The sequence below is a fragment of the Mycteria americana genome, chromosome 4 (assembly GCF_035582795.1).
Source record: "Mycteria americana isolate JAX WOST 10 ecotype Jacksonville Zoo and Gardens chromosome 4, USCA_MyAme_1.0, whole genome shotgun sequence".
NCBI lineage: Eukaryota > Metazoa > Chordata > Aves > Ciconiiformes > Ciconiidae > Mycteria > Mycteria americana.
The window spans coordinates 84,974,693-84,998,991 of NC_134368.1; the positions used below are offsets into that span (position 1 = coordinate 84,974,693).

Sequence of the window (24,299 nt, forward strand, 5' to 3'; positions counted from 1 at the left end):
TCATTTTATGTGTAAACACCAAATCGTACCACAGCGAATGCTGAGCTCACGGCGCCTCCTCTCCTGTCGCTGCTGACACGTTTCTCACACCGATGGTAGTTTGACCCTGTGGTAAATGAGGTGAAAACACAGACTTCCACGCATTAATGCCAGCTGTCGTGCACGACACAGTTTAAAACCAGAAGGAGCACGGGCAAGGAGGTTCTCTGAGCAGCAGCAGCGGCCCTTACCCGCCTTACCTTGCTCTCTTGCAGATGCGGTGGCCCGGTGGCGGGAGGAAGGCCGCGTTGCCATCTGGCTGCGCATCCCCATCCTCCAGAGCAGGTTTGTGGCAGCAGCCGCTTCGCAAGGCTTTGCTTTCCACCACGCCGAGCAGGGCTCGTCCACCTTGACGCTGTGGCTGGGAGAAGGGCCCAGCAGGCTACCGGGGTACGCCACCCACCAACTGGGGGTTGCAGGTTAGTTACAAAAGCGGTTGGACCCAGGAAAAGCCTTTGGAAAAAGCCCGTAGGCACAGGTTCTGTAGGAAATCGACTGTTCCTCTGCACAACCAAGGCATGGAAACCAGCTGCTTACTGTCTGGGTAACTTTACAAAGTGAAGTGTCATTCGTGAATGCGCCTGTACAACCGTTCGTGTTGCTAAAAACAGGCCAATAAAGAGAGAGGTTTCTCAAAACAATTCCAGTTTGAGAAAATTGTAAACAGCTTGGGGAGAAGCAAATGTGGTCCTGAAGCTTTAAAATTCACCTCACAAATATTGGCTTTAGGCACCATTTTGAGAAACATCTCTTGGCTTTCACCTTGCAGGTGAGAGAGGTAGGATTTCAAGGTTCAAGCAGTTTTTCAAAAGTAAAAAAGTAACTACAAACTTCTTAGAAAAAAATAATTTCTCTGCTCCCTGTCCTTACTGTAGATGCTTAATATATGCATCTGCCTAAACTGTGCTCAAGTTAAGGTCTGTAAATGGAGCAAACTTGACTCAACAGGGATTGTTCAGGAGCTAGCACAGCTGTTAGCCTAAACTACAAGTCCAAAAGCTGCTCTAAGCTGTGTCTAGAAGTCCACAACCCAAACAAGTATATTTTACAAACAAACATAACATCTGGACACCACACTCTTACCCATCTAGACCTCCCACAACCACAGTTGGAAAGGAGTTGCTCTAAAAACTGAGGAAATTCCCAAGGAACTAGGTAAGATGCTGTCCCTTTTTTTTTTTTACACAGCACAGGACAAGGAACTGATGATTCAACTTGAACTCAGCTTCACCAAATTTGAATGTTTTTGCCCTCTCTCTCTCTCAGCAGTCTTCCACAGATATGCAGTTACCTGTCCCATTACTCAGTAATCTCCTGTAGTCTGGACTACCCTTCGGGTACTGCTAAAGGCTATATAAACACTCAGCAGTCACAGCAGAGAGATGGCAAATCTCTCCCGTTACAAGCTTGACTAGTTTGTCCTTGGCTTGCAGGGACGTTAATTATTCACCAAAGTGGTGTTAAGACCCATAAATAGCAATTCGAAAAATCTAGTTAGGAAGGACTCATAAAAGCTGGATTATTCTATGTAGCAGCAGGTCAGGTGAGAGTAAGTTTTGGAAAAACAAAGCCTTCAGTTACAAAACAGTGCTACTGCTATCGGTAGCGGGAGTTTTCAGTTGCAAAGCCAGCAGAGGGCAGCGAGGAGGCTGAAGACAGGCTGGATTTTTTCAATGGACATGTTAGAGCATGTTTTCCTGAGGTACGAAAACCTCACCATTAAAATATGTGGCATTAAACTCGAGTAAGATAATGCATTCTCCTAGCAAAAGCACCATGTTACTCCTTAGGGTTATAACTTGCATGTTTGAGGAAACATGACTAACTGAAAGGGGATTTTTCTGAAGTAGGTTTTGCATAGCTGAAAGTTTTATTTAAAAGAAAATCATGTAATAGTTGTGTTGTGACCCTGATGGTTATCCGGAAGGACTTAATATAAGAAAAATCATAACTTTGAAAAACTCTCAAATAAACATTTGAAAAATACAAAAAATGCACTTTCAAAGCATAATTTGCTGTTGTACTTTGAGATAAACACTTTGCACTGTAAGTAGGAAAAAACTTTGAGGAAAGAGAAAGTTTCATAAATGCAGGTGTATGGATTTCATAATTTATTGCACAGATTTAAAAATTGCACAACATATAATGTATGTATTCTTTGCTACCACTTTTCAAACCTGTACATTTTTATTCATTATTGGGAGTTTCTTTAAAAGAGGTAAAGATTTAAGGAAGGCAGTTGTGCAGGTAAACAAACAGATTTCTCTGTGTGAAATAATGACTGCAATATCCCCACACACACACACTCACTCTCAGTGGATCTGGAACACATTCCAAGAATACACTAAGCAGCATGGATACCACCTGGCATATGTTTATTCCATTATCTTTCTACTTCAGGAGGGAGAGCCTGGGTAGTGGAAGGGCTTCGTTCTCTTTTTAATTAATTTTATGGAAATATTAAATTATTTAAATATGTGCATTTATATTGTGTGTATGTGCCAAACCCTAGGCATTTCTATTTCCTGCACAAAAAACTTGTATTTTAGAAAGTTTCTGCAGTGAAGGGAAGCACATGTGCTGATGAGAGTCTTCATCTCAAAGCTGTGGCCAGTCAGTTAAATACAGGACTTAGTCCCTTGAGCATCCTGAAAATAAAAAGCGGAGACGTTGAGAATGGTTTGCTAGCCTGCCGGAGGCCAGCACAGGGAGCAGACAACAGGTAGCGAGCCTGCCTTGCCAAGTAGACCAGCAGCTGGTTTTCATCCTGTCTGGAGTTTCCCACACAGTGAACGCTGCACAGCCAGGGCTAGTGCCTCAGCACCATCCAGCCAAGTGATGACAAAGGTGTGAATAAGCAAGGTCAGGTCATATTTTGCCAGACTAGATCAGAGTCGCCAAGCAGAGAGTAGCAAATGTTACTCATTGGGCTTGGCCATTATTGTTCAGAAATAGTGGAATATGTGATGTGTCTTCCAGCTAACTTACTGCATCCGTTTGTAGGCGGCAGGATTTTCCAAATATGTAAAGGTACAGAAAAGCTTCTGGTGTATGAAATGAATAAGATGTTTTTGAAAAGCATTTCCAATATTCTCCGCTTCCTAGGAGGAAGTGGTCTGCCATCCAGAAAGTGACATGTTTGTAAATATGCCACGTAACAATGGTGTAGGAAGACAATTTGAGGAAGGAAAGTAAAAGGAGAGGAAGGAAAGTAAAAGTCATTCTCTTCTCCCTCCCATGTAGTATAAGCCTTACAACACAGCTGTTATTTTCATTGCTACCTACCTTAATCTAGTTGTTGAAACAAAGTCATTGGAGTTGAAGAGAGAGAAGGGTCTCCACTCACTCATACACACGCATCATCATCAGCCTTGGCCAGTCCTGTTACTTAAGGAAATGTGTACAATGAGCAGCTGCATAAATGTCAAACTGCACAGGAAGATGTGTTATGATAGTCCAAGGAATCAAAAGTGATTGAAAAGCAGTTCCCAAGTTGTTTTACAAAGTAATACCTATTCCTGTCTGCTGATGTTTACAATGCAAGCAGTCATGTGTGCGCTCATTACGTGGATGACAAGTGCTTTTTAACTCTGAACATCTTTTCACACATGTTTACATCAGTCATAAATAAAACAGGTAGAATGAAGATATTTTTCCCCTCCATTACTCATTGTCTGGAGTTGTCTAAGGGATTTTTTTTTTTTAATAATTTCCTTAACCTATTTTCCAAAAGAGAACATTCAAAACAAAGCAGTGTTGTAATAGCGATTACTTGGTTAGGTTACAAGTGTAAACCTTTCCAGAAAGTCATGCTGGCGTTGGATGATTTAAAGCTCCAGGTGCCACATTTGTAGCAAGAGGGGGAGTTTTTAAAACTACAGTTGAGAGCCTGCAGCCAAGCTCTGATCTCACTGATACCAATCAGGTGTGGCCCAGTGAGCTTCAGCAGAGGGACTCCTGAGTTACACTTGGGAAAATGAGACCAGACAGCAAATCCCGTTAGTGTTTTTCCTTTCTTCTTGCTTTGGATTTAGGTATCATCTAGCAGAGATTCTGGACATCTCACAGAGAATTTCACTGCCAAAAATTACAGTCACAGACATTGATTTCTGGGGAACAGAGGAGAGTAAACGTTTTTTCAGTTTGATTCAAATTGCAGTTTCCTGTCTTCAGCAGTCCTCCTTGGTCTCAGCAAACCGTTTGGCTGAAGAATGTCTTTTCTAGAAAATAACCCCTGTAATCACAGCATGCATCAAGGTTGCCCCTGCTTTCCTTTCGTTCCCTCTTTTAATCAATACAGTACTAGAACCTGGACACGGCTAAGTATTTACAGGAGGAATGAAATCATAAAGTCGCAAGCCATGGGGAGGCAGATTTGTGACTACCCTCTTAAAGCACGTCCTTTGACATATCTTGAAGGAAGACTGGTATTTCATCTTTTAAATATTCCTCCTACACATAAGTCTGCCATGTATTATTAAAACACAGAGAATGTTTTGAGCTGGACACTCATTCCGTAATAATTCCCTTCTGTGGAAATACTTCCCCATAGCATTTTAAATGCGTATATCATCACAGATCTGTCCATGTACTCTTCCTCCTGCTGTAAAGTGATATAAGCATTTTTTTATCGTTACCTACTAATTTGAAACCCGTGGCATGACTGATGTGGAAAAGAGCCTGGTAAGTTGCTCTTTTCTCATTGCAGTGTACTCATTCTGCTCACCACAGTGCACTTTAAAATCTGAGAAAAATACCTGTTTTAAAGGGGAGACATTTTGAAAGTATGACCGATGAGTGTGACATGATGATTAAACATGAAAGCACTTGGGTTTTTAAAAGTAGGAAAACTTGTAATCTGCGGCAGAAAGTCATGGGCTGAACATGAGGACACAAGGAAAAGCTGAACTTTTCAGTAAAAAAAAAAAAAAATCAGGATGTATGAATCAAGTGAAAGTGTCAATTTTCCACTTGGAAATAATGCTTTTTGATTAACAAATTGACTGAGATTACTGTGTGGTTCCTATCATGAGTTGTTAGCTGGGTAGTACAGTATGAGCTGATAGTCAACCAGTTGAACATTACCAGTATAGTCAGCCCATTGAGTACTAAACCTTGTGTATTATTAACCAGAAAATACTTAGGCTGGAGTTTTGTCATGAATTTCACTGGAGAAGGGTTCTTGCCCATCGTAGCTACTCGGCCAGAGTCACTGGAAAAAATTCTGTTATTTGAGCAAGATTACAGGCACGTCTCTGCTGAAGCAAGCAGCTTTGCTAGATGATTTGGAAGAGATCTTGGATCTTGCATTCTTTAGTTCTGATAATATTAAGACAAGCAAATTATTCATTTCTTGTCTAATCTGGAACTTAAATGTGGGAAGTATTTATCTTGGTACTGCTAACTTTGAATTTTTATACAGGATACTTAAGCTTTTTTTCATCTTTTATTGTGTATCAGTTTCCCACTGACAAACCACTTTTTGTGATTCATACAGACCAATCTTGCTAACTGTAAACTGAGTATCATTAGGGGTTTGTCATGCTTTATCAAAGCATGTTAAATTCTGGTTGTTAAGATTGAACGTAGTTGTCTAACACTTAATCTTTTTCAATATTATCTGTCTACCAGGTGCTGTTCTAGATGAAAACACTGGAAAGGTGTTGGTCATACAAGACAGAAATAAGGTGAGTTTGTTATAGGATTATAAAATAGAGAAGTTCATTTAGATAAGCCTGCTCCATAGTATAAAACAAAGATCTTTTTCTTTTCATTCCAGTCCAAAATTGTGATAGTTAACTTGTGTGTGTCTTGGAACACATCTATCAACAGATTGCTGTATTGCATTTGAAGGGGAAAGAAAGTAGACTTTGAAAATCAACGGCTTTGTTGTTAATTATAACTGGTGATTGAATCAGCAAAATTAAGCATCCTTTCTGCTTTGAGTTTTCTGTTTTGTCCTGTAACTGACCCAAGAATCCCTGTTCTTGTGTTTGGATCCATGCAGACCTCTGGAATACCCCCACGGCTTAAAGCCGATTTTGGCAGAAGGATGCTGATGTTGTTTGGTTTCGAAAATTCCAGGCATATCTGTGGCTTTAAATAAGCAATAACATGGTTGGCCATGACCTAGAGACCACCTTTGTACAGCAGGTGTAAAGATCATTAATTTCTCACAAACTGAAGTGTTTGACCTTGCTACTGAGAATGCCAAACCAGAGAGCATTAGTGCGGTGATGGTGGGTCGTGTGATGTGGCTTGAGGTAGCCAAGCATCCATCACTGGTAACATCTTCCAGCCTCTATCAGGCTAACCTAGGTTTTAATACGGCACGTGCAGAAAGCTCACTAGCTCATGAGCAGCTGCCTGTGCGAGTCCATTTAAAATATACTTAGCTTCCATTATGCTTTAATTTGCAAATTAAACAAAAGTGCCTCTAGTACAGTGAGATTAACTGCAATTTTAACATGGAAACAATCAAAACTTACATACGCTAACTGAAATATACTTGGATGCATCATTTTCATTTTATATAGTTAAAACTGCCAGAATCTCACTGGCTACGTGTTTCTGTCTTTCCTGAAATAGCTGCTAAGAGATTTCTTCTCAGGACCGAAAACATCACTTCAGTTCGTTGGCAACACCACCACAGTTAATGAATTTCAGTGAAAGGGTGCTTTCATAGGCAGGTTCAGTCATACAACATGTTGAATTTGTAACACAAGAGTTCAGAGGAAGAGAAAAACCCTCTTCTAGTTTCCTGCAAACTATTTATTTTGTATTTTTACTTACCATAAAGTAAAAGTTCAAGGACGTCTCTATAGCAGCACCTTCAGGCTTACATTCAGTAATTACCAATTAAAGCATAAATCGGGCATGCAAGCTAAAGCCTCCAAAAGTGGTTCCAGTTCTAGCGAGTCTCCAGAAACAGGACAGTGCATTGTAAACTTTAGAAATGCTACCTTTATTTTTCCTTTTATGCACACAGAAATTATAAAACGGCATGTTTGCCTTTTAGTATCTTAAACAGGTCTCAAAAGGTAAAAAAGGAAATTGGACATTCTGCATATTTAGAAGGAAACAGTAGTTTCCTAAGCCCAGGAGGCTTTAAGGTTTAGCGTCTTAGCGCTGTGGTTTTGTTAAAGCTCACCCACAGCCATTTTAAGTGCAGATACCTCTATCCAGTTTTACAGTGGGACATCAGGTGCTCTATTCAGGTTCTAGGTCCAATTCCATACTTGCCAGACATTACCTCCTTAGCCTCTGGCCCCAAAACACAAGAGGACCAGCCTGGCACCGCTCTTCCCTCCAACTCATTCTGAAAAGCGGGATGGGTATATTCTAGGTCAACTATTTTCAGCTTACAAAGCTGAAAATACAGAACAAAGCTGACACCTAGCACAGTGAGTGAGGAAGGTGAAAGGAAAAAAATGATTGTTTCCCACTCCCCTCTTTACAGCTGTCTCTTATTGGGTGGATAAAATTAAGTATAAGAACTGAAGTGTATGCATACCCATACATTTCTTATGCAGTGAACAAATAAAATATTTCAGGACAAGCAAATTGGCTCAGACAGTGTCTGTTTCCCACTGTCAGTTCCACCACTCCTCTCCCTTCTCCTTCCCCACAAAATGAACAATTTCCCTCAAGTGGTGACTTTTAATACAAATGATGTTCTGAAAGCTTAAAAAAAAAAAAATTAAACAGCTAGTGGAATTTTAAGAGCTGTTTGGGTTTAATCATGAAAGGACAATTCCACAGCACACAAAGAAAGATTTCCAGGAACTGAAAGCAAATCTGAAAGCCAATAGACAAATATATGTATTTTCCATCTGCACTATTTTTAATCCATTACTTTAAAATCCTACCCAAGCCCTTTAAGAGTGCCCAGAAAAAACATTTTCCAATGTAGTTGGTGGGGTTTCGAATCGCTGGAAAGCACACAACTTCCCTCTATACTGCATGTACAAGAAAAGCTACCTCTTCTTTTTTTCCAGAGTATACCTTTTTACTGTGTTAATTTCTAGTTGAAGGTTAACTTCTTCCTACATAAACTTTTAATAAGGAAAGAAATAAAAAGAATAGTACACAGATGTAAAGGTAAAGCCTACAAATCTTTATGCATTTGCAAGAGGTGTAGGAACTGGGACTCCTCTACCAGTATCAATAACAGCACCAAGCTTGCACTTCACATTCTGTTTTAAGTACTGAACTTTATTGCAATTCAATAAATGCTTCTCTATATAAATCACACACACAAGGCCTCAGTTTTTGTATTCCATGAAAACAAACGACAAGTTACACTAAATGGTTATTACCGACACACAAAGTCATCTTAAAGCCAGTGCAGTATAGAACAGTACTACAATCATAATACCTGTTTGTAAGATTAAATATATATACATTTTTTTAAAAGCCAAAACCATGGAAGTGGAATACATTAGTGACTAAATATAAGATTATATAGTCTATAGCAGCTTTTTTTAATATTCAACTACTCTATCTAGTTATCTAGCAGCAACGTTGTCTAAGGACTGTTAGACAGTTTGTATTTTCAATCAGTAGATGTTTTGTTCCAATATTTCATACAGACTGTAGATATCTCTGATCATCACATCAGCAAGAACAAAGAAGTTCCTACTTAATGCCTTACTGATGTTTGTAAGACTAATTACAATACTGCAACTTCAACAACAACAACAAGAAGTCGCATGTTAATTGTCTCCTTCGTATTAGAGAGTACAAAACAGGCTGCATACTTCATTAATATTTTTTTTCTCTCCAATACAGACTCTGAATGCGTGGAAATTTCCAGGAGGTCTGTCTAATCCAGGCGAAGACATTGGTAAGTCCTAGGATAACAGGTCAGACGTCAACAGAATTATAAAGACATTACCAGTACTGAAATACATCGTGACCCACATCACTCCTGTGACTAATCACTTCTTTGAATTAATGGTGATTAGATGAAGTGACATGATCCCATGACCTTAATTGCAATGGGGCAACATTATGTTCAGGGCAAAGCAGCTTTGTATTTATAACACTTACCCTTTTCCACAATTTCTCTTAAATGAGTGCTTGAAGCCAGCTTATTTTTTGTAGGCTTGTTGGATACACTGTAATATGAGCCAAAACTGCAGAGGATTAAGGTAATCAGTATATAACCCAAATAAAACTGAAACAGCGAGCTCTCAGCTCACACTGGAATGCAGGGCAGTGAGCTCAATGATGTACTGAGCCAAAATTTCCAACTCTCTATTTTTATGTGCAAACCAGGAATAAATATACTTGCTTCCTTCCACCCTTGTTCATTTATTTGTTTAGACTAAGAGCTCTTTGGCACAGGACCAGCATCAAGTGCAGCACCCGAGTCTTATGGGCACCTACTTTAAACCAGAGACATAAGGCACTCCTGTATTAAAAACAATGCTGATTTGAGGAAACCTATCATTTCTACCCAGCGTAGCACGGGTGATGATGAACACTGCTGCAGTTACGTTCAGAGGTGAATGAACAAGGGTGTTTATGAAGGGATAGAAAATTGTGCTTTTTCTCCTTGTATCTCACCCCTTAAAATTATGATCCACAGACTGGTTAATTCTTAAGTTATACTGCAGTTATTAGGTAGGTCTCGTTTTCAAAAGTTACATTTGCTCACATTAATTTAGCCCCACATCAGTATTCAGATACGAATATATTCTTCCAATAACTCAAAAATGCAGAACTCAAAAACGTTGCCCAGAGCAGTGCAGCAGCTCTGGCAAACTGGGTATCCAGCCCAGGTTTCCTGACTGTTTCATACCTTAGAAGTATCAACTATTTTTAGGAGTTTTCCTACAACAATGTGTGGAGGGCTTATATTCCAGTTCATTATTTCAATACATGGAGAAGGTTTCTAGTTAGTGGGATATGGCCGAGTTTAGTTTTCATAACTCATGAGTCACATTTTAAGTCTTTTTGTCAAACACGGTGATAGCAATCAAAATTATTTGCTTGACAGTGCAAATACATATAATATAGTGAATCGGATTCATGTTTTCAGAAGAGTCCCAAACGCCGTGTTTGTTGTCGAGCCAGGCTCCCTTTCCCTTCTAGGAGGTACCGGAGGGATTTTTGTACTGAGGGAAAAGAATGACCAGTGCTGGCAACAGCTTCCCCAGAGGAATACTGAGTAAGCCAGTGCCCATCCCTCTAATCACAGGTGAGATTATGGCTGGAGCCTGGATGTCGGTATTGAGAAACACCTGGGAGGAAACAAGTTTCCTACAGCTCCCTTCCTGCCGCTACTAAGCTATATAATAATAAAAGTTATGATTCTCTGCATCACATCTTAATATTACAAGAAGATATAACTTAGTGAAGCATAAAATATAACAAGAGCTTAATTTTACTTTTTTTATCCTTACATCAAACCTTATAAACTCACAGTCATTCAAGGGACTAAATTTCAAATTACAATTACAAATTGCAATTACAATGCTTGAAGATCCTGTGATTACATGAAGTGACAAAACATATGGCTGCCTACTTTAATGAGTACAAACTGACTTACACAAGTAATTTGAATAGTTTCATAATGCAGATTAAGCAAAGTGCACACATTTTTGCATTTGAATATTTCTGAAACTCAAGCCCTAGTGTTTCTTCTAGTTTAACTGTCATTATATATTTTTATATATATATACACACATTTAAATAAAAGGGAAACAGAAAAAGGCACTTTATCTAAAAGCAAAGCTCAAAGCTTAAATGAAATCCCTAATTATTTCATTTTTCTTACCATAGCTTGCCTCAGCATTCCTCATGATCTCAGTTCTTTACCTTCTTTGATCACTTTTGTGTAATAGAGCCCCTTGCCTAATAATAAAACCACTTGCCACAGGGAGTCTGCTTCACAACTACTATTTTAAGCCAGAGGACTGCAGAGGCCTCTCTAGACAACAGAAAATGCAGTCTCTCCAAGAGTCAGTAATGGTAAATTACTATCTTCCCCCATGTACTTCCCGTATCCAGTAGCCTTTTAACTAATTAATACTGTAATAAAGTCACAAACATCAGTGTTCTGCAGGCACTGTGTATTAACGGGTCTCAATCCCACAAAGCCCTCTATATACTTGGTGTAAACTTTACACAGCTCGTTCCTCTGCAAGATGGAAGTTGAGCTGAGGCAGAAGTATGTACAGAATCAGGGCCATTAACATACAGTTGTTTGGCCGCTGCTGGATAAATCATTTTGTTTATATATTGCTAGCCATGCTATGTCCTGAAATTATTTCCACTGTTTGAAACTATCCCTAAAACGTCTGTTTTGTTCACCTCTGACACATCAAGATGCAAGCTTCCGTAGCAAGGCAAATCTCTACAAGGTCTTGTAAAATGTATTTTGCTTTTGGAAGTAAGCCAACACACTCATTTCTTACTGACAATGAACTAACTGAAGCAGGTAACGTTGCAAAACAGCTGTCTGCATTTACCACTCAAACAAGACACAAAGTTTACAAACATTTGGAAAAAGCTAGTATTTTACCTGCCAGTAGTTACCCCAGGCAAGTAGGATTTGACTTGACTACAATGAAACCGCAGAATTTGGGGAAATAAGCGGAGTATCAAAAATCTCATTAGGGCTCTTCAATTTAAGTTACTGTTCAAGAGAAAAATCTTCTCTTCTGAAGAGTACTGGATAGATGGGTAATTCTCTGGCTGTAACTGCAGCACACAGACCCTCCAGACCCTTGAAGTTATGGCTGCTTTTGTAATGAGGAATGTTAACACTTACATCACTTTGGTTGATGTACACAAAATGTACACGTGCAGCATGCATGCAGCAAGTTTTCTGCAAGAACAGGCTATGGGCTGTACTGGTATTAACGGCATATCTCCAATGTCACTAGACACTTAAGATACATTTCGAAAGGACTTAGTGCCAACTTTCACTTTCTGCAAATGACAGTTTTACCCATTTTGTTACACCTTGTGGCAAAGTGCAGTGAAACTAAGTGATGTGATCAAGTGATCTGCATACATACAGGTGTTCAGCTGCACAGGGTCCGAACCTGAAACTGGGCAGAGGCAAGGAGAGAGACGGGGGCTAAGGTTCAAAGGACTGAAAAGAGGGTGCAGCGCTATCTTGGATTAAGAGATCAGTGGAGCCAGCGACCATCAGAATGTCTGTTTCAAAACCACACCCTGTACAGTATTATCAAAAGTTCCTTACTTTCATCATTTTGTAGGATATAAACAAGAAAGGCATGTAGCAATTAGTTTTGTTTGGGGACCAAAAAATTAGCTTATCCTTGTGTCAAAACCAACAGGGTTACATTCTGAAAAGCTTATGAAGCAGAACAGAGAACGCTTTGAGTTAGAAATTCTCCATGATCAAAAGGTTTAAAGAGTGTTAAGCTATTCTTACATGTATTGTAAGGATTGCTCTCTTCACCTAGGAGACACAGCAGTTCGAGAGGTTTTCGAAGAGACTGGCATTAAGTCAGAGTTCAAGTCCATCCTAAGCATAAGACAGCAACACAGACACCCCGGAGCCTTTGGCAAGTCGGATATGTACATCATCTGTCGCCTGGAGCCCTCCTCCTTCAACATCAGCTTCTGCCAGCAGGAGTGCCTGAGGTGTGAATGGATGGACCTCGACGAGCTTGCTAGGACGAAACACGCTACTCCCATCACCAGCAATGTAGCTAAACTCTTACTTTACGGATACCGGGAAGGGTTTGATAAGATTGATATAACCATGAGGGAGTTTCCAGCTGTCTACACAGGCCTGTTCTACAAACTATACCACAGGGAGCTGCCCGAGTCCTATAGAAACTTTACATGATAGCAATACATTTCACATTTCATTATATTAATAATTTAGAATTATTACTGTAGTGTTATTTAGACCATATTAAAATTATCCGTGGATTTCTTTTTAGGTAATTATTAGAAAGTAATTATTTACTCTATTCTCTAATAAGCTATAGAGATATAAATTATTTTTAAAGGTAAATATTGCTATAAGTGTGCATCAGATTTGTTTTCCTTTACTCTGTAAAGCAAACATAAGGTAAATAAAATAGCTCTACATAGATATCTAGAAGAAAACAGAAGTGTTATTGATCCTGAAAATACATTTTCCAAGTAATTTCACCTCCACACACACTGGCACAATAGGTTTAAAAGAGCAATATAAAGCCAGCATGAGACATTCATGTTTTAATCTGGTATCTGCAAAAGTAGTAATATCAGCAAATAATTGCTTATGTTTTTGCTACTTCGGAGAAGAGTAGGAAACCCGACGTCTTTAGTTTAGTGTGGCGTATGTGCTCAGAATCTGTCATGGAAATCAGCTTTTAGCAGACATGGGAAGAAAAAGGATAGCTTTCTGTCCAGGTCCAGTTTTTGGTCCAGGTTTGTACTGTCCAGTTCTTTTCAGTGCCACATACCAATCAGAGTATTTCCGTGATCGGTAAGTGTTATAGTTATTGGATTCCAAACGCTCAAAGAAGAAACATTCTTCTGTTGCACATTTCTAAAAGGGAAAAAGAAAAGGATTATTGATATTCCCTCACAACAACTCAATTCTTCAGATTCATGGGACTAACTTACCAAGAACGTTTGGTTTTAAGAAATTCACATTAAATGTTTCATGTTTAAAGGAAAAGTTATTGTTAAAATTCAGTTTTCAACAACGATTCATTTATTGTCTTTAACACAGACCGAGCAGATTCTGGTTTGTTTTCACCATGTAATTCTTTGCTCCGATCTGAAACTCGGTCAAACAAATGAAGAACCCTGTCCCTTGGCACTTACTGATAGATCCTGACTTCCAAGCTCAGCAGTTTTGCCGTCTCATCCCAGGTTATGATTTAACCAAAAAGAAAAGCAGGACGTAAGAGAAAAGGGAGTATTTCCCTTGCCTTCCTCAAACCAACCTTCTTATCAGTTAGAGAAATGGTATGGCGTAGTTTCAGCCTTTGCCTGTTCTTTTCTAATTTTGAGGCTTAACTTTCCTAAAGCTAATTCAAGTCTGTATTTATAGCGCTCTGAAACAGTGGCAAGCCTGCATCTGTTCAAGATTTTTTTAAAATTCAAAACTTTTAAAATAATTTTAAGAAAAGATCAGACCTGGCAAAGAGGTCTATTCCACATAGCAACCAAGCATACTCTGCTAGTGTTTAGCAGTACATCTATGGAATTATTCTGCTTCTGGAAGTAAGTCATCAAAAACAACTCCACCTACGTGGCATTAACATGCCTTTACACACCCACAAATAAAAAAGGTGGTGGTTCTTCACAGAACGGGTAGAAGCTGAGCCGTGGAGCTCCTTACCATAGGAAATTATGGCTTCCCTCAGCTTACACAGATACAAGTCACTTTTGGACAAGTTCATGGAAAAGAAATTCACTGAAATTTACTAAATAGGTAAAAACCATTCATGACTGAGAAGGCCCCAAAGCTGAGATTGGTTGGAGGCTGCGAGACCAATACAGGGAATTACTACGTATGTCTTTTCTTATACGCAGCATTTGATCACCATCAGACAGAAGATACTCAACTGCACAGAAAGCCCTCAGAAGGTAAGCCTGCCATTAATGAATACAGTGCGATATCCTTTCTTCCGCACGTTTGTACAGGGCAGAAACCGCTGCTCCCTCGGGGTGACCATACTGAAGACAAACAGTCTTCATTTTCAAATGATCCCATTCCCATCAGTGAGATCATGTAAGGCAGGCATTATCTGTTGCAAGACTTCAACCCACAAATGTTCCTGGAGAGTCATTATTGCCTGGGGGACTTAAAACCAAGCTAATTTAGCTATGACTAGTATTTATAGCTGTTCATAGTCAGCAGAAAACAAGAAAGTTTATTCACTTTCTGAAATCCACCACCAAGAAACCACATGGTTCCTCTGTATCAAAAACGTAAGAGGATGGACAAACAGCTTCACGTAAGATCTCGTTCTATAGGAAGAGGATCACTATCGGTGTTTAACTGCATTTATCCCAAGGCATATTCACAACAGCAGAGGCCCTGTCAGCGGGTAACACTGCTCTCATAGTGGTCACAGTAGCAAACCCGCCTGCAGAACCGGCACTTCAAGCAAGAGAAATTATTTTCTCAAATACAAAGATGGCAGAAGTTCAACACCGCAGGAACATACTGGAGTGGGGGGGCACTTTCTTTTCATATAGACCATCTGTCAGTCCATCAATTCAGTCATCCTCGTTTACCCAGAAAGTTTTTGGGAATGCCGGAGGAGGAGAAAAGCTAGTCATTAAAAAGAAAACACGTAAAATCTTGGAGAGGAGAAAGGGAATGTGAATGCCCTAAATGGAGCAGGCTACTCATTGTTACACTCTTCTGTTAATATTAATGAATATGTAAAGTATCCAACTAGAACTAAAATGTGAGCTTTGAACAACTAGACTTCATACAGTACGCACTAAAACATACAAGAGAAGAGTAACTCCTCGTATATGCCAGGTTTCTGTAGCTACAACCAATTAAGTCATCCAAATGCAGTCTGGAATAAAGTGATCAGTCTTCAAACATGTGTCTTCAAATAGAAGGTTTTTTCCTCTGTTTCAACCATTTTCAGATAGGAATTTTGGTTTCTAAGGAAAAGAACTTATAAGAGAAAATCCATATGCAATTTCTCATTTCTGTAACTCACTAATATTTTTACATTTCAAATAGCAGAAATCAAATTAACAGTTTTCATATGATTTGTATTTTAATCTTTCTCAAGATAAATCGTATTTTAATGCCTTTCATTCCAGCAATGTGAAAACAGATGCATTAATCGTCTCAAGCCACAGAGCCAAGCCTGAAATGGATTACAGCAGCCTTAAGAGGGCACAGAAACCGTGTAAAGAAAAGAAGCATTTAAGAACAAAAACAAACTTTAAGCAGAGCTTAGGCAAGTTCAGTACAATTGCCCAAGCTGGAAATTCTGGCAGAGAGACCATCGCAGCCGGCTCACACCTCGCCTTCACCTCCTGCCCGAAGCGGTGGCACTTCTGGAAGCAGCGAGACAGCAGGCGCCGGGGAGGTACTGGGCAGAGCACGGCCTCCGAATGCCACAGCACCTGGTTTCTCTACACGCGCTTCCCGGGCAGTCTCCGTCAGGTATGGCTGTGGAGCTGGGGAGTTAGATCAGATGCCTAACAGCGGCAAGAACCAAGTCTTTACAACCTCCACGAGGAAGGAAATGGCTTCCAGTGCGCCCGTGGTGAATTTAAGTGGCCGCTACAAGACCCCAAGTACAGACGAAAGGCAAATTCGCACAACCCTATGCACTAAATCCACAAAGTAGACAAAATCACAACACAGAGAAACGCATCGTTTTTATTTAGCCTTCCTCATATCTCTCAGGTTTAAAAAGTAAAATAGATTAAACTCCTCAAACAGATTTGAGGGCAATTTATGGGTATTGTAAAAAATAATCAAAAAAGGGTGAAAAAAGAAAAAGACAGTTAAAAAGACAAAATACTTTTTTTTTTTTTTTTTTTTTTTTTTAACATTCATAAAGATATTTTGGAAGGTGCCATGCAATTTGCTCTGGACACTCAAGTCCTTATTTCTCCACAAAGCATACATGATACCAGTGCTTTCCTACAGTACATTGCCAACGTAAATATTTTGACATAAAAGTGAACATTTAGATGACAAATGACAGTCCAGGCTTCATGAACTATGTATTCCTTAACATCTGCCAAAGGTGACATTTCGGAAGCTGGACTGCTGTCCAGCAGGACTGGGATGCCGGCCACTGCGTTGTGAACCTCAGCCCCTGGAAAAAAACCTGGATATCAGTGGTTTTTTTAAATGTGCTTTGGTCTAGGCTGCATTCAAAGCAGTGATCTGGCAGTGAAAGCTTTCACAGCACATCATGAAATACCTGAACTCTACAGCCCTTCATGAAAAGGATAAAGGAAGGGAAAACACTTGGGACAGTGGCGGGGAGCGAGTGCCGCTCGGCGCCTGCCCTGCCACCAGTCAGTACTTTGTCTGCTGCCAGGCAAGACCACCATCCAGAAGAAGTCTGAGAGACTAAACAGAACGCTGAGCGCAGAAATTTTTAACGTTAGCAATGTTGGTCGTAGCCGTGCTGGTACTACGGTCTGCTGTGTGCTACCGCTGACAGTAGCCAAACCGTAACTACCACCGAAATCCTCAAGGTGATTCACCCAGGGCAGATTAACTGACCAAAAGAGGCTGCAACTTCCTGCGACAAAGTTCTGCCTCCCTTATTTGCATGGCCAAACGCCACCCACCGATTGATTCTTCAGTGCAAACTGCATCTGCCTTAGTATCACATTATGCCAATTAACTAGTTTTGATATTTTGGACTCAGAATATGCATTAAAATTCCTGAAGTTTGTTCGTTCTCAAAACTGAAAGCAGAGGGTTAACCTGTAACTACCACAGCAGATGGAGTATGACCCGAGAAAGATGATGATCGTATTTAGCCTTTTCTAACTACAAAAGGGCCAGGGAGCGAAGGTTATTCTCACAAATATTCTTGTACCACAATTTTAACGCCTAACATGAAAAGAGAAGAATTTCCCTTCAAGTCAAGTCCTTCAGTCTGGCAAAACCTGTCCGGTCGTAGCAAAGCCACATAAGCATGACAGACAGAATGAACAGGTCGTATCCTTAAATGACAGATTATTTCTCGTGAAATATAAAAGTTAGTCAAAAGTGCAATTCTTCCTTTCATGGGAAATTTTGAGAAATTTCTTCATGAAATGAAATAATCAAACACATTTAATTCCATAAAGTGAAAATATTTCATTATTATAATTAAATGAAGCTGGAACGTCAAAATGAGCCAGATCAGAAGTGAAATGTTTCCATTTTTCCATTAAAAATCTGAGGGACTAGATACATTTCTGCACAAATGTTTTTAGTTAAAACCGCATTTTCCAAGAGGAAGTTTTGACTAGCTGCAGTAACAACCAGCCATTCCTCCATGACTGAACTGGTAAAGATTACCTCTCCCCCACAACAGCTGAGTCTGTTGGTAAACACGGAGCATGCAACTGCTAAATGAAAAGCCATTATCATCCAGCTTTCCAGACAGGAACGCGACCCACTGCACCACCACGCAAATCACCAGTGTGAGCAGTGATATGCTGGCTATGCAATAAATCATTTTGCAAAACCCAACTCAGAACAAACCATAAAGACATGTCTCAACAAAGTAATTACAAAAACATCCAACTAGATGAAAAACAGGACTGAGTAATAATTTGCAAAAGTATTTTTGAAGATGTTGATATGTTTATAAAACAAGGATACTACGCAAATTGATCCTTGACACTGAAAAGTAATAAAAAAGAGGAAACAAAACAGATGTTAAGAAGGACAGAATGGTACTTGAGTGACTAGTGGATTAGAGAACTAAATAGGTGTTTAGAAATTAAAGTTCCATAATATTTTAAAAGAAATAACCAAAGGTTTCAGCAGATACAAATTCACGTGCACTGACGAGATCACTTCACCGCAAAGATTTCCAGCATATGCTGTTTCAAAACTCGCACTGAAACACAATGCTGCTCAAACTGAAAAAGAAATGCTGGCAATTAGGAACAGTTTCACGAACGCGTTTATAGGCAGAAAACAGCAGAGGCACAATTGGCCACGAACTGTTGGAAGTCAGAGTACAGAAATCCTCATGGAAAAAACACTGCCTGTGCTGCAGAAAATGATCATGAAACTGCAGAAGTATTCCTTAAGCTGGCGGAAGAACAAAACCTTAAGAGTAGAGAGAGAGTTGCCACCTATGAATAGCAAAAACAAAGAGCTGTAGGAAGTAGCATTTGCAGTAAACACGATTCCAGTACTATCCATTTCCAGAAACAAAACAAAACAGATGTTTATAAGCTCAAGTGAGAAGCACAAAGTGACCCAACTTTACCGGATTTTCAGAGAGTAATTCCGAGCGAACAGCAGATGCTTTCCAAGCACATCGCCTTACAAGAACTAAGCAGATAAAATTGCTGCATATAGCTGCAAGGGAACCAAAACCCACCATGCAACAGCAGGTTGGAACTCCCAAATATAAACGCACTCAGGTGTTCAGAATTTCACCAGTGGTGCTAAACACCCTATTTTGACCATTCACCCTCGCTCAGGGTAAGGAGGGCAATCAGAACCGGAAGCCGAATGCCACCACAGCAGCACCACAGGAAATTCCCAATTATCTTTAATTCAGGAAGAGCACAGTGGGCGACTACTCACATTTTCTTCAACTGAGCTGTCACACAATACCCGAGTAAATAACGCTGTAACTTGAAACAGGTTCTTTAACTCTATTCACAGGCATAACAAAACGGGCTTCCTGGAGCCAGAGACGCGCGGTGCTGAGGAGCACACCAGGGATCCCTGCTCCTGTGAAACTGCTGGAGCATTGCGTTTGCCTTCAGACTAATTTCACTTAGGCAGAGGCAGAAGGGAGGGGATTCAGAAGTCATTTCTGCAGCCCTTGGCACGGGTCTTCCATTAGCTGCGGTTCAGCTGGGGTTAGGAATTCACTTTATTATTAACACCTGTTACTGGTGGGGACTTGCACAGAAGCTGAATGGGGCTGTGTTCAAGGTACTAAGGCATCAGGGATTATTTCAAACTGAAATTCCAGTAGAATGCCCTATAGTGGTACTTCACAAGTGCTGGAAGGTTCTCTGCGCTGAAGGTTCTAAATATGAACGAGAGATGTACAATATCTATGTGTCATAAGCAAAATGAATGGAACTGCAGCTCTTAAAGCAAAATTTATCATCTAGCCCTAGGAGACCGTATTAACTTTCAGAGTCTGCTAAATATACTGGCTTTAAAACACAGTTAAAAATTGCACTGATACCAATAAAAGGCATGGAGTTTAAAACTAGTCTCATTAGAGACTAGTTTAATTTACCTACATTTAATAACTTTCTTTTATTATTTTATTTTCGCATTTCAAAAATGTTTTTCTTGCCGGCTTTCTAGTTTGGAAGTATACATGACCAAAAAAATGTGATTATTTACAAAGAGGAAAATGAGAAAACAATATATACAGATTACAATCAAAACCATAGAAGTCAAAATTTTAAAAAATTGGCTTTACTTTCTACTTTAAAAGGGTCTTTACAATCACTTTATGTGAAAGTAAGTGAAAGAGGAAAAAATTACTCGTGGGGGGAAAAAGGGAGAGACTTCATTCTTCAGTTGTTCTCGTAATTTCCTTCTATACATGATCACTATGATTTTTCTCTCTCAGACAGGCCATTCCAGTTAAATTTTGCAGCTTCTAGGTGAGAGCAGACATACCCATCTCTTGCTAGTTCACAGTTCAATTAATTGACAAAAGTTGTGCAGAGCTAATTTCTCCCTGATAAATCACACACAGAGAAGTTGAGTAAGTCCTGCTGGAGGAGAGGTTACTCAATACAGAGTGACAAGAGGACCTACCAATACAGACAGTAACATACAGAGATCACCATTAAAAAAACCACTGCTTACCAAGGCCAGCAACCTGCCATCCTCCTTCATAGCCAGAAAGCGATTTGCACTTACACCTTTGATTGACACCACTCCTCTTTCTTCTGCTTGAAGTTGCAGTTTAACTGCGAACAAAAAAGACAAAAGTAAATTTGCACAGCCATCGTGGTATTTCAGCACTTGACAGTGAAGCCTACTGCTTCAAACCTAAAACCAGAGAAAGCCGGAGCTTCTGCTTGCTGCAAAGATAGTAAACTTTCAACCTCTAGCTTTCTGATCCCAGTTTTCATCAAAGAAAACGCTTATTACAAAGTACGTAGCTATTGTCAAATAGGCAACAATAAGCATGAGTTATTCTCCTACCTGCATTTCACAAAAACGTCATTTAAAACCCCCTAAAATTCCTTGAAGGACCACTTACAGCACAGTCAATATAGTCAACATAGAAAATGGCTCATAGAATTACAGCTCATAGAAAATGGGAATTTTTCATGCCAATTTGCTTACGGAGATATTTCTTAATGTTTATAGAACAGCATCAGACATTGAATGCGTCCAACTCTATACAGCTAGATTGTCAGAGGCGCATGAGTCTGGACTATGATTAAGACCATTCAGGACCATATCACCACAAATGTTCTAGCAGTTCCCTACAGAAAAGTATCAATTAGTTCACATCATACATCCACCAAGGGGTTAGAATAAACAAACAGAAAGAACTGCAAAAGTAGATGAGGATAGCAAAGACACAGGAAATGGTGTTATACAAATTAGAAACACAAAAAGTGGGTCTATTTGAATGAATTATTTGAAAAAAAAGAAGAGTCGTGTTTTTTTGAAAATCTGTAAGGTTGTATCACATAGCTTTTAGCTACTGCCTACGAATGAACACAAAGTCTAAACTGATTTTTCTAGCCACAAATCACATCCAGTACTTTGGATTAACACACAAATGTTTTCCCCTTTGCCCGCAGCCTGCTTCAAGCTATAAGCCAAAAGTGGCCTCCACCTAAATCCAGAAGAGCTGTTTGCCATTTTCCTTCTTTTTTTCTTCCCCGATTATTCCTGTCATGGCATTCAGAACGAGAAATGAATCAAGCCTTTCGGTGGTTAAAACAGCAGAGCCAGGAAGTTGCATCTCTGCTGCATTTCAGCCTAACCTTAACAGGAGCATCTGTGACACTGCACCTCAAAGTTCAGGTGTTTCAACCGTTAGCTACGCAGGATGGGGAATGCTGCAATACAAGAAACTGCACCAAATACCACAGAAAAGTCCACCAGATACCTTCTACATGACTTAGGTATTTGCGGCTTGAAAGCTAAACACTCTGTTGGCACTGCCATTTTTCTGGAGAAGAGGAGGAGGAAAATGAAGCAAAGTACACGTTGTCCTAAACCTCACAGAAGATCCTGTTCTATTCCAACCGGTTTTAGAACATCTCCCTCTGAAAACCTAACTTTCATTATTTAAAACATCACTTAAAAAAGGGGGACAGGCCCATACAGCAACTCAGATGAGCTCTTTGGACTGCTTGCAGCTTGACATGTGGTCCTTTCTCCTCCCCCTCACAGAAAATATGGGAATTAAATGTCCATTGGGAATTAAATGCCCATTCCCTGCAGCTCCATCCCATTGAGCCGGCTTGCACAGGCAGTACGATTCAATCTGATTTCTGCTAAAAACAAACACGACCATTTCAGTAACAGTAGAACACAAGAAACTGGATCTCCCAAAATCCCTAGGTTTTCTTCTATTCTGGATGGCCGTTATTTCCAGTGAAACCCGCATCTGCAAACCCTCTCACTTAAAAAAGAGCAATTAGAAGTGAGCCCAGATGAGTACTATTTTTCTGTGCAATACCGTGCTTTCATCCCAGTTAGTTCCACTAACCAGGGATTTTTAAGAGCAACTCTACTTCCATAACAGGAAGCAAGATCATTGCAACACAGGCATCAAAAATGAGAAATAGTTGAGAAATGGCTTCTCACCTTCTTGGGATGTATAAAGACAAAGACGACTTTTGCCAAAGAAGACTTTTGCCAAAGAATTGCAGCAGCTAAAGAAGGAGCAAGCAGGATGTCGCAAGCTGGTACTGGTTATGTGTCCATCAGGTGTCCGAACGAAGGATATGACTCATCTGGTGCGAGACTATTGGCGTTTCCAAAAATGAACTAGACTGGAACTTCTCCTTCCTTCTGCTTGCATCCCAGAAATTATTTTGGGAATTAGTTAAAAACATTTTCTATTTGAACACACTACACAGAGATCTGACCATGATAAAAGCCCAGCTAGAGGAACCGACAGCTGTGCTCCGTTCACTCAAAAGCACTCAGCCAAGGACTTGCATCAGTTCGTGTTTGCCGATTTCTTTCTTTGAAGGGTTCATGAGAAACACATACCTGGTTCTGTACAGTAAGACTGGTATTACAGCTTAGTGGGGAAAGTCTGATGGGCAATACTGGTACACATTGTCTCAGACATGAGCTTCATTCACCTACCTGCTTTTGTGGAGTATATAGTTTTTTTCTATTTAATGATGCAGTTTTAAAAAGCGTGACCTTTTAAGCCACAAGAATAAACGCTTGAAGTGACCATAAATTTTGGAGCGGGAGCATCTCTTGAGATTCAGAGGGAAGTTGCTGCTTATTTGGCTTTTTGCTGTGGGGTAAAAGAGATTTTTGCAATACAAATCAAAACTTTCTTGGTTTACTTCTGTTGCTCCTAAAGACAGGACTGAAGAAACTCCACCAATAAGAATACCAGGAATATGAAATCTTTAGGATAACTGCTGCAAACCCATTTTTATGCATTAAAATTATTTCATCTGATTTTTCCCTAGATACAGACAGACATCAGTAAGAGCTGCTCGTAAATCCACTAATTTGTATACACAACCGAAGCCATATTAATACAAATGCTGCACTCTAAACAGGATAAAATGGTTTCTTATGAATTACGTGTCTGTTGCCATTTTGCACAAAGAAAAGAAAAAAAAACACAAACCAAAACACCTCTCATAATTCACTAGTAACTCCAAACTTCCAAGGAATACAGAAACCTCTGTAGTCATAAAAAGTCAGGTGAAATGTTTAATTTCATCCCAGAATCAAGTATATAAAGACAGCCCTCCTGAGTTATGAGGCCAAAATCAGACTTTTGAACAGCTTCAAAAACCTTCAGTACAACTCCTCGCCCTCTGGGGAAGCAAGAATGTGGAGAGGTGCTCGGAGCAGGGACTGGGGCAATCGGACTTTTGAGATGTGCCCAAGCATACAGCTTTCACCACACACTTAACAAGAAACAGCAGTGTGAAATATCTGAAAAGTAGTATTAATTACTGCAGTATGGACTTGCTATGCTTCATTACTTTCTCTTGACAAAAAAAGCACACCAACTTCTACAGCATCATACCAGGCCAGAAGTTCAGATTCTGTAACAACAAACCTTTAGTAAAGGTTTTTAAAGCCAGTAAAAATATTTTTATAGTTTGGAGAAGCTTGTGAAAAGTGTTATTCTTTAAAAAGGAAAAAAAAAAAAAAAAAAAAAAAAAAGATTTTCCTGCAGAGTTTGAAAAGCGCTGCAATACTGAAAGCCCCAAAAGCAAAATCAGCTTCACTGCATTTTCCTCTCCAACTTAAAAAACACATGAATAAACAAAGCCAGAATAATACTGTAAGTTTTTCAGGTTTCAGCATGATTTTATGGCTTTATTAATGCAAGGTTAGTATTTGCCACAGTGTTACGTTGATCTGGAGATGCCAAGATACAATACAGCCTTAC

At 39.7% G+C, this 24,299-nt stretch overlaps 2 protein-coding genes across 2 annotated transcripts in view; one reads left to right on the plus strand and one right to left on the minus strand.

The window, feature by feature from the left end:
- The first annotated feature begins 115 nt into the window (after positions 1 to 115).
- NUDT6 (nudix hydrolase 6) lies at positions 116 to 12,871 on the plus strand. Its single transcript, XM_075500523.1, has 5 exons — positions 116 to 120; positions 172 to 458; positions 5,671 to 5,726; positions 8,830 to 8,884; positions 12,483 to 12,871. The coding sequence occupies exons 1-5, from the start codon at positions 116 to 118 to the stop codon at positions 12,869 to 12,871; spliced, it is 792 nt and encodes a 263-aa protein (XP_075356638.1).
- The window catches only part of FGF2 (fibroblast growth factor 2), a 32,034-nt gene continuing 19,504 nt past the window's right edge, over positions 11,770 to 24,299 (minus strand). Inside the window, 2 exon segments of the mRNA XM_075501151.1 lie at positions 11,770 to 13,564; positions 20,540 to 20,643. Coding sequence (XP_075357266.1) covers positions 13,379 to 13,564; positions 20,540 to 20,643 — 290 coding nt within the window. The 3' untranslated portion in view covers positions 11,770 to 13,378.